The sequence below is a fragment of the Acyrthosiphon pisum genome, chromosome A2 (genome assembly GCF_005508785.2).
Source record: "Acyrthosiphon pisum isolate AL4f chromosome A2, pea_aphid_22Mar2018_4r6ur, whole genome shotgun sequence".
In the NCBI taxonomy this organism is placed as follows: domain Eukaryota; kingdom Metazoa; phylum Arthropoda; class Insecta; order Hemiptera; family Aphididae; genus Acyrthosiphon; species Acyrthosiphon pisum.
Genome location: NC_042495.1, coordinates 109,838,860 through 109,849,645, shown reverse-complemented (window position 1 = coordinate 109,849,645; position 10,786 = coordinate 109,838,860). Strand labels below are relative to the sequence as shown.

The 10,786-nt window shown below is 29.1% G+C and overlaps 1 protein-coding gene across 3 annotated transcripts in view; it reads right to left on the bottom strand.

Moving 5' to 3' along the window:
• Positions 1-10,786, bottom strand: part of LOC100160702 (solute carrier family 2, facilitated glucose transporter member 1) — a 66,536-nt gene that overhangs the window by 39,501 nt on the left and 16,249 nt on the right. Inside the window, exon 1 of one of the 3 annotated variants that reach the window (XM_001950928.5) lies at positions 1,527-1,984. The exons of the other annotated variants lie outside the window; for them this stretch is intronic. Within the exon in view, the coding sequence (XP_001950963.1) occupies positions 1,527-1,586 (60 nt within the window). The 5' untranslated portion in view covers positions 1,587-1,984. Of the gene's footprint in view, positions 1-1,526; positions 1,985-10,786 lie in introns of those variants that run through there. 3 annotated transcript variants of the gene reach the window in all.

Sequence of the window (10,786 nt, the reverse complement as noted above, 5' to 3'; positions counted from 1 at the left end):
CTTGTGAACGACCGTCAATGATAAAAATATAAATTTATAATAAAAGAAATAATATGAAAATATTGAAAGTACGTCTAATCGACAATAATTTTCTACGAGTATATTTTCGGGTGTATTTTCACCACGTAACAAACATTACTGACTGATGATTTGTTACGTAAAATTAATTATTATACTTGCTATAGTAAAAAAATAAACGTGAATTAAACAATAACTGATCAAACCGATTATTCAAGTACCTACATAGAATAGACTATATTATGACTCCATATTTTCAAAAAAAATTGTATTATTATGTTCATTGTGTAGTGTATACAATTTAATTTAAGAAATGTTAACAATTTACGTAGATATAAATGTATTATTTATAATGCCTAAATAATTATTAAAATAATATATAATGTATACACATTTTTAGTCAGTACTCAGTAATCAGTATTAGGTCAGGCCATGGCCTGACTGGCCTGACCCGTAGTTTCGCCTATGATCATATATCGTACACATATGTCATATCTTTCACTCATTCGAGATACATGATATGTTTCACTTTTAGTCATAAATGCATTTCAATACAACAATACAATATACGTATTTAGTTTCACATTAAATAGGTACAAACACTTTGTTGACTTATACGATATGCAAAGATTTAGTTTTAATATTTTTTGACTATAATATGTAATAAGTACCTATGTATAGGTACCTAATGCTACTTATATGTACATAATTATTACAGTTTTTTTTTCGGAATTAATACTATGCCATATTATGCGTGTTTATTTGCGATTAGATAATGAAACATTTTCTCGTCAAGTTTTTCAATATGTTTAAGTAACTTATTATAATTATTAGATAATAGACATTTAATACTGTTTAACTCAACATCTACAAAAAAAAAAACTAATTCCTCTTTCAATGAAAAAATCAAATCAATTATCTAATAGGTAGAATTAAGTAATAATCAATATAGATATAAATATACATAAAACATAATATTTGAATTCAACAATGACAATATAATAACTAATTAGATATTACAATACTTATGTTCAGTAAAGACATTTTTCTCGTATTTTCTTACAGAGAGTAACGGAAAATCAATAATCATAACGCGTACCGCGTTATATGACTGTTGGCAGGGATTCGCGATCGGGAAAATTGAAAAAAAAAAAAATATTTTCCCATATAATGTAAGTACTAATAAGATTTTGTGAAGAGTCAATGTATGAATTAAAAACTAGAAACGAACCACCCAACGCTATGAATCGCGTAATGATTCTTTTGCGGTAGTTTAGAAAATATAAAAAGACTTATTGTCTATAGGCTCGCAAATAGTTTTTCCGAGACGATTGATCGTGAAAAGCCGCCGCCGGGACGGAAAGCACGCGATGTAAATATTATGACGATAAACATGGTGCGGGGAGACGCGATAAGGGGAGCAGAGGGGTTGCTCTCCGCGATTGGCGAGCAATATATAACAATAATAACAATACTGATAACGACGGAAAATCGATCCTTCGTCTTACCTGGTTTTGAGGCGTGGGCGCCTGCTTTTCCGCGTCTTTCACCATTTGTTTTTCGGTCATAACCTACTCCGCGCACAGTATGAGTTTACGTGACCACGTACAATGTTATCGGTCCTGCAGGCCGGAATGCCGTCGATCAGGGAGAGATCGCCGTGATGCGCCGTGTGATGTCCGTCACTCGCTCGCTCGCTGTCTATCTCTCCAAGTCTCTCGAAAATACCAAAGTTCGGCTGCGGTGTGTGGGTACCTATGTGCCGAGCCGCGTACGAGGGACGACTGAGGGTGCGACCGGTCGCGCAAAGGATCTATATAAACGCTTTGTGGCGCGCGCGCGTGTGTGTGAAAAACAGTCGTCGTCGAACGTATTTTATACAAAATGCGATATAATAATAATACGATATCGAGCGCGCCCCGGCTGCGTCCTCCTCGTCCTGCACACGGCCAAACGCGTTGTGACGACGGGAGCGCTCCCGAGCGCCGGTAGCGGCCGCCCGTCATCCTTCCCCCCGCGCCGAACGCCGCATCCCCACCACGAGACGCGCCCACACGCGCGCGCTCGCGACGCATCGACGCACGCTGCAGCGGGGTGCAGGTGCGCGCGCGTGCACTCGTGTTGTACTCGTGTTGTGTGGGTAGGTGTTATAAAATAGTGAGCGTACCTATCGGCTATCATATTATTAAACATGTATTACACCTGTCCGACGTTATTCTTAACAATATTATCATCGCGTGATGTCTACATTATATTATGATTTCGCGAATGCTTCAGATTGTTACCATCGACCACGATCCTGATCCCCCCCCCCGCAACAACACTAGGTACCACCCCCGACCGAGATTTGTGCGCAGTCCTTCGCGGTCTTTTTTCTTTTCCAAAACAATACTGCACGACCGAGAACAAAAACCATCAGAATAATATGTCACATTTTCAACAATTTCAAGTGTCGGCACCGTTGTTGTATATTAATAATTAATATACACAATTATTGTAAAAACGCGCGATTTTCGAAATTTTATACTGAACAGAATTTGTGTCCCGTTTGGGAAACGACCACTTATAACACAGACATATTATATTTTGAGACGTTTAATTTTCACACGCGACAGACAAAAATAATAGCAGCGCTTATAAAACATTTAAATTAAAAACTTTTAAACAGTTCTAAAAGGATTACAATAAAATAAAAAAATAAATCTAAATCATAATATTATATTATTACTTTACGCATCAATTGTTATAGGTAGGTGTTAAATTGTATGCGTACCTATAACCTATACCTATCGGCTATCGTACTATATTACACCTGTCTTAATTTATTCTTACCAATCATCATCATGTCTATATATGATTTGGACAATGCTTTAAATTATTATCATTTTCAAATTAAATAATATTATCATCAACTACGATCCTGCCCACCCCCCCCCCCCCCACGACGACACTACTACCACCCCCGACCAAGATTTATGCGCAGTTCTTCGCGGTATTTTTTCTTTTCCAAAATAATATATACTGCACGACCAAAAGTTTCACACACTGCCGAGGTTTCGAATCAATATTTTAAGTACACACACATCGTAAATTATTGATTTCGATAGTTTTTTGACTAGCAACAAAAATAATATCGACTACTTATAATGCAGACATATTATTATATTTTGAGACACTTAATTTCAACACGCGATAGACAAAAATAATAGCAGCACTTATAAAAAATTAAAATTAAAAACTTTCTAACGGTTCTAAAAGGAGTACAATAAAAGAAAAAAAGAAATCAAAATCATAATATTATATTATTGCTCTGCACATCAATTGTTCGTCGATGCAAATTTATGTTCTGTTTAAAATATTATGCAGCAGATATTCAAAATTCAAAGGTGCCCCGACATACTCGTATATACCTAATTCACATAAGTCATACATCACTCACTACGAAATTGTAATAAAAGTGTAGGTAATAAAATCTTTAAGTAGAGAGGTGTCTGTTAATTAAAAAAAACTCGTCTAGACCACGGTTCAACTCAAGTATTACAAGTACTTATATCAGTTTTGCGAACAAATAATACATATGTACGCCGTATAAAAAAAAAGAAACAAGTATTGCAGTAATAAATTTGTTTAATAATTGATAATACAAAACAACTTCCGGTTAAGAATTAAACAAAAACTTGCATGTATACTATATATTTACCTAGGTATTATTATAGATACCTATTTTAAATAGGCGTATACGTACCTAATTATATTTATTAAATATCAAACAACTGTTTAAATGTGTATAATATTTCAGAAATTTAACGTGAATGTGGATGTAATATCGACTGTTGAACTTAATGTCTACTGTTTTTAAAATAATAAAAAAACAATCAAGATACATTTTTTAGTTAACTTATTATTATAATATACAGTAGCACGTTTGTACCTAGACACTTTTCTTGCACTATATACATATTTTAGGCGTTCTTGACGTACTAAAGTGTACAATGACACGTAATATTATATAATAATACATTTTATAATAATGAATTAAATATAAGTTATACACGTTCATAGGTAGTAATGTTAAATTTAATTAAAAAATCTTTTTTATGTATTTTTATAAAAATAATATTTGGTTTTAAATACTGTTAAAAAAATTCTAAAGTTTAAAAACATTTCATTTAAAATTTAAATTAATTGAATTTGAATTTAGAAGAATTATAATGGATTATGTAATGTTGTTGTTAAAATTGAAACAATTTGACAATGAGAAAAACCAGTTCGTGATATTAATCATAGCTGAGACACCATGGCTAAAATTGCAATCACTATCCATAAATATTTTTATTTAGCATTATTTGTATTAATTAAAAAATGTACCTACCTATTTGAACTATTGATATTATATTATATTAAACATTTTAACCACATCTAGGTTTGAATCAGATAATGATTCAATTAATTAAATTCGTCAATTTTAAATTATAGATACTTTAATCCCTATAAGTTATAACTTTCATCATCGATCAATCATACAGTTTTGTCAGTTTTTTCCCCAACACTGAGTCAACGCCCGTTGCGATCATTATAAAACACATTGTGTTTCATTCTATCAGGCCCAACATTTAAAAGGTACATTTATTATCTTTACGTGTACATACCAACGTAAAAATATAATACAAAGGTACACAGATTAATTCAAATTTTACCAACGAATACATGCATAATATACACATAACATATATTTTATAAGTAGCACCTTATGAAACACAAAAATATAAATTATAAATATATAATATTATTGTACTAAAAAGATAGTACATTATACTGTATTATAATTTTTGGGTGATAAATTATTTACAAACAAAATAACTCATAGACAAATATATGTATAACAAGTTTAACGACTAAATGTCTAAAATTTAAATCACATTTTTTTCCATGAATAATTCAGTAAAAATGATGTAGGTACTATGAAAAGTTTCAACAGTTCAAGAAGAATGTAATATAATCAAACAGGTCTGTGGGAAATTGGTCAGTGTTGACCACCAAGGTAGAACTTAGAGGGTCTTAAATTTGTATGAGATTTTTTTGTGCTTAAATATGTTACATATATAAAGTAATTTAAATTAATTTTTACTTTTTAGTATGTTTATAGTATTGTTGATTAGTAGGTTGTAGTTAGAAATTTACAAATTGAGTATTATAATTATCATTGTTATTGTAAGCAGCGCATGGAATAGGAATGACATTTTTCGAATTTAATTTAGTTAGATTTTATTTTATAAACGTATGTTTTAGAGACGTAGAGTGCTGACCATTGCATATAATATTTTGTAACCTGTAGGTACCTATGTGGTATTTTAGTTACGGAAAATTGGATGTCCAAATTGTTGGTCGAACGTGAAAAATTGGTTAGATTATTTCAATAAAAATATAAAAAAATGATTTTCCTGGCTAAAGTAAAATCAAATATGGCAACCCTACACCAACACCTTAAAATAGGGGTGGCGTTTTATAAGTGACCCAGGATGTCAAAATTAAAAGTACGGAGCTGATACCAAGGTATACTTGCAAATACTATTACAAAAACAATAATGAATAAATAAATGCACTTCACATAATAAATTATTGTACGCAACAAATTTATTTTATATATGACATAATAAGTCATATTATTATTAGGTATAGATTATAGTTATTTGATTTACGAAATGTATATTACGACATAGGTATTATAGACCATAATATTAAGTTAAACAATATTAAATCAATACAAACAGAATTGTTCTTTGAATCTAACGATTATATTAGTTGCGATCTATGAGTACCTACCTAATGCAATATACATCATATACCTACTATGATATATGTAATATGTATAATATATGTATTAATTTCTATTCCAATACTAATAGTGGGTATTAAAATTAGTTAAAAATGTTATTACGAAAACAAATTTTTAGACACACCTAATTTTAGCAACTTAAATTTTTATATATTTTTTATACATCTATATAATATAATATAATATATTATATACCAGGGACTAGGTTTTAAATTTTAAAATTAGTATGATTTAGTGATTATACTAAACGTTAGGACCAATGCATAATTATGTCATTTTCATTAATGCGATGATTAAACATTGTCAATAATTAAACTATTTCAATATCTATCGATACCTTTTAAACTATATTAAAGGCGATATTAGTATATTATATCTAATAACTATAGTCTTAAATATATAAATTTGAAAAAAATGGACGCGTACATTGGCTTTATTTTTATGCAACGATAATAATAATATATTCATACACACAGCCATACAGGTATCTCACGAATAAATCCAAATTACTATTTATTATTGATATATCCATATATATAATATGTTCTATATGGACTGAAATATGCATTATTGAAGTTGACATTTTTTTACTTTAGTGCTCTTAATATAATAATATGACAAAATTTCAAGGCAATTCAATCACTATTGGTTATTACTTTATCAGTTATTACTCTTAAAATCGGTTTCATCTAAACGAATTTTTAAATGTCACACCCATTAATTTTAGTCTAACAGTTTCAGCACACGCCAACATCATCGCACAAGCTTTGACGTTGTGTTTTAATCAAAACGATATTATAATATAATATTTTTATTTTAAATAAGCTGACGAAACTATATATGGATATGATATAACTGACACTTTATTGCACAGATGGAAGATGTATCAGAATGATAATGTTGTAGAAATAATTTATATCAACGATAATGTATGACATTATGTGAAATTATGACAACTAATAGATCCCACTCGCTCAATATCGCAACGCGCACAGAAACACTGTCATCGGTAATAATGATTCCAATAACTATTTCAAGCTAGGTATCTCATGGGATATGTTTATTGGTATTAATAATGTCTTGACAAGCAAATTATAATAATGTATAGGTACCTATACACAACTATAGAGTATATAGGTATATACACAACCGATTGATTATTTAAGTGCGTTAAGGAGAAACACCAACTTATTTTGTATTTTTATAGTACATAATAGTAACGGATGTTAAGAAAGAAATAATTGGACGAAATGTCAAATTTAGGTCAAAAATAAATTTGCATAGAGCCATTTTTAAAATAAAATTGGAAGGGAGAGAAGCATTGGTCACAATATATACATACATACGCGTGTGATAGCTTATAACAAAAAAGCGAAGTGAAAGTGCTATAGGAGCAATTTTAGTGAGATTTCGGGTTGAAATTTGAACTACGTTTTAACTTTTAATGCTTCTAGTACTACTAGGTATTCAAAATATTTTTGAGCAGCGAATTAAAAGACTTGACAAAACTTAGTAAGCGTTTCAAAGCATCGTAGTAACGAAGTTTTTGTAACGCTTCAACATTTTTTTGCAATGTTTCTTCTTCTATACTATTAACAGCTAACACTACATTGATGCTACAGCAGGAACACTGAATACTTGAGTGAAAATTGTATAGATATTTCGACTTTCAATTAGGTTTCTTTATTTTATTTAGTTGGATACAAATTTGATATTTATAACCTCTACCAATGTTTTGTGGTAAACATCATTATTTATCGGACTATTGGTCGAACAACCGAGTCCTATTAATATAATATTTACTTTGGTAGTTCGGTGTGGATATAATTATTATATAATATCCATTGTTCGACTAATCTAAAACATTGTGTCAAATATTCTATAAAACAAATATCATTACAATAATATGATAGTTCTAACTACAATTGAAGTGAGTGGAAATAAAAATTAGAAATAATAACGAATGGACGTGGAACGACCAAAATAATATTAAAATGATTTTATAACATAATATTATGTATCTACTGTCTACTTTGTATATATATAAAGAGTACATAATGCAGATTGAGAACATTTATCTATAACATAATTAAGTAAAATCATTAAAGTCAAAATGAATTCCATTTTGTAAGTAAGTATTATATGATATAATTTAATATGTTTAAATGTTTCTAATATTAGTGGTGAATAATGGCGTAAATAGTAAATATCATAAACTCATAACAGTTCAACAGATTGAAGAACAATTTTATAAATATTGACAGTATTTAAAATACTACAGATAATATATGAATACGAAAATTTTATTATATGTGGCAATAATGGTTAATGTGGAATTTAACATTTTAACAATTTAACCATATTATATTTATTTACTTTTACAGCAGATTCTTAGTTTTTATTAATTCAAAAATAATCGTATCTTTATATCATACTTATATTCACATTAAATATGAGAAATATAAATCTTAATGTATCCACACGACACTCATTAACGATACTCATAAATGAATAGGTTTCTCAGATCGTTAAAAATTCGTTAGCCGTCGTGCAGCCGTGCCCTACCTGGTAATATAATAAAGTGTCTAGACGGACGCAATTTCATTAATCTATACACAAAACATAAGCTTAATACCTATTAATTTATTTGGAATTTTATTCATTGAATTTTTATTTTTTATTATAGTTATATACACAATTTTCAATAACTTTTGATCGTACGGTCAAGTTCGGTCAGTGGAGGAAAGTACCTAGTAACTAATACCTAATACTATGTGTGATGTAACAATTGTGTACCTAATCAATATAATATTTATAATTATATTATCATTTTATCATATTATCGCATAACCCATACAAATATATAATACTACATGACTACCTATAAGATAATATGATAACTGTAGCAGATAAATTTAATAAATGTATTTATACATACATATATTATATTTATATAATAAATTATAATTTATATTATATATTGATGACAAAATAATAGAACTGTATACAGTTATAGTATGAAAGTCTCAAAAATAGTACACAGAAGTTATAGCAATTTAAAAAAGGAAATACCACTATTAGGATAAATACAGTCATACAGATATTTTTAGTACTTTTCGACACACTATTTCAACATGGATAGGTTAAAATAGAAATATCTGAAAGTGCAGGTTGATTGACTGCAGCAATATAAATCGCAGTCACTTATGAATTATAATAAAACACTATTCGTGTATCTGTACTATAATATTCAATTATTTTGACCCTCATCATGACCAAGAAATTCAATAAAATTCACAAACAACCATCTGGTATACAATGTATTACGATAATAAGTTGGGATGAATGTACATTGGTTAGTGGGGTGTGTAGGACAAAGTTGGTATCCAGCGATACTTAGGATTTAAATATATTTAAATCAAAAAGCTACAATCGAAAAATATTCAATACAATAATGTTAATGTAATATAATAAGATGGTAGGAATAATTACGAAATCGGACCATAAACGTTCTAACGGAGTACTACTATATAACAATAATATTAACTATCTTTAGGTTTTTTAAACATTTTCGTGAATAATAGCTGGATATAATTGTATCAATTGCAAACTAATTTTGGTTTTACTGGATTTAAAAATTAGATATGTTTTACTCAGTTATAAAAATATTTCCAGCAATCTCAAATAAAAATGTTGTATAATCACATTAAAATCTTAAATATAAATATAGAAAATCAGATTTTTTAGTGTATCAAATATACAAATAATTATAACAATGAATATTGAATATAAATCAAAACACATCACTAAAATATAGTATATTTCATTAATTATTAACAATGCATAAAACAGATTTGTAACAAAATGAACATTGCTATAGTGCTGAAGGAAAAATGACAAATAGATCGAAATCTAAGTTCTAATAACCAACCCTAAATTTCATTTTCTGGTCGAATATCTTTTAGATTCAAACTTCACATTAATATTTGTGACGGCGCAGTTGAAAATAAAATTAACACCAAGGACAACTATATCTTATTATGATTTATGATATTCATACATATGCTCATACATAGGTATCAAATGGATGATGGACATATTGTGTATATTATATATCACTGCATACGTCCACTGGGATTATAACGAACGGCCACAGAAATGAGCAGACCAAATCAATTGCATGATTTGCACATTTTAATACTTCCCTCCCCCGCTACTCATCGTCAACTTTCTCTTGATTAATGTTTCACTTTTTTTTGCCACTTGTTATTTTAATAGTAAGGTGGAAAAAAACAATTAAATACCTTTACACAACGAAACCAAAATATACGTTACACAAATGTCAAAGCCACCAGCTACCAACAACTATTGAATCTATATACAATAAACAAAAACAAATAAGGCGGGTAAGTCGTGGATGTCGTTCTGCTGTACAGTAGGTTACAAGTGGGTTACTGTAATGGATGGAATTAAATTTGAATCCAATGATATTATATCATTGTATACGAAAAACGATTCTGAACGGAGATGATTTGTCAGTCTAGGATATATTATTTTTAAAGAAAAACTTATGGAGAACCTTGTACCAAATTTTAAAAACTTAGTTATAAAAGAAAAAATTTTTACGATTTTTCAACCACTAAATTACTTGCAAATTTTCGCAATTTTGACATATTTCGTATAAATTTGAACTTTAGGCACCTTATAAAAAAAACTGTGACTAACGATTTTGGATTTTTTTTATCACTGTGAGAACAACTTATAAGAAAGCTTGTATTAAATTTTCAAAGTTTTTTATCCAACCCAAAAATTTTTTATCGTTATTTTAAAAAAAAATACTTAGAAAAATTGAAAATTTCATTTGTCTATAAATAGCTCAAAAAAAGTCGAAACACTTTGAAAATTTAACCCTGTATAGACAACGCTAAATTT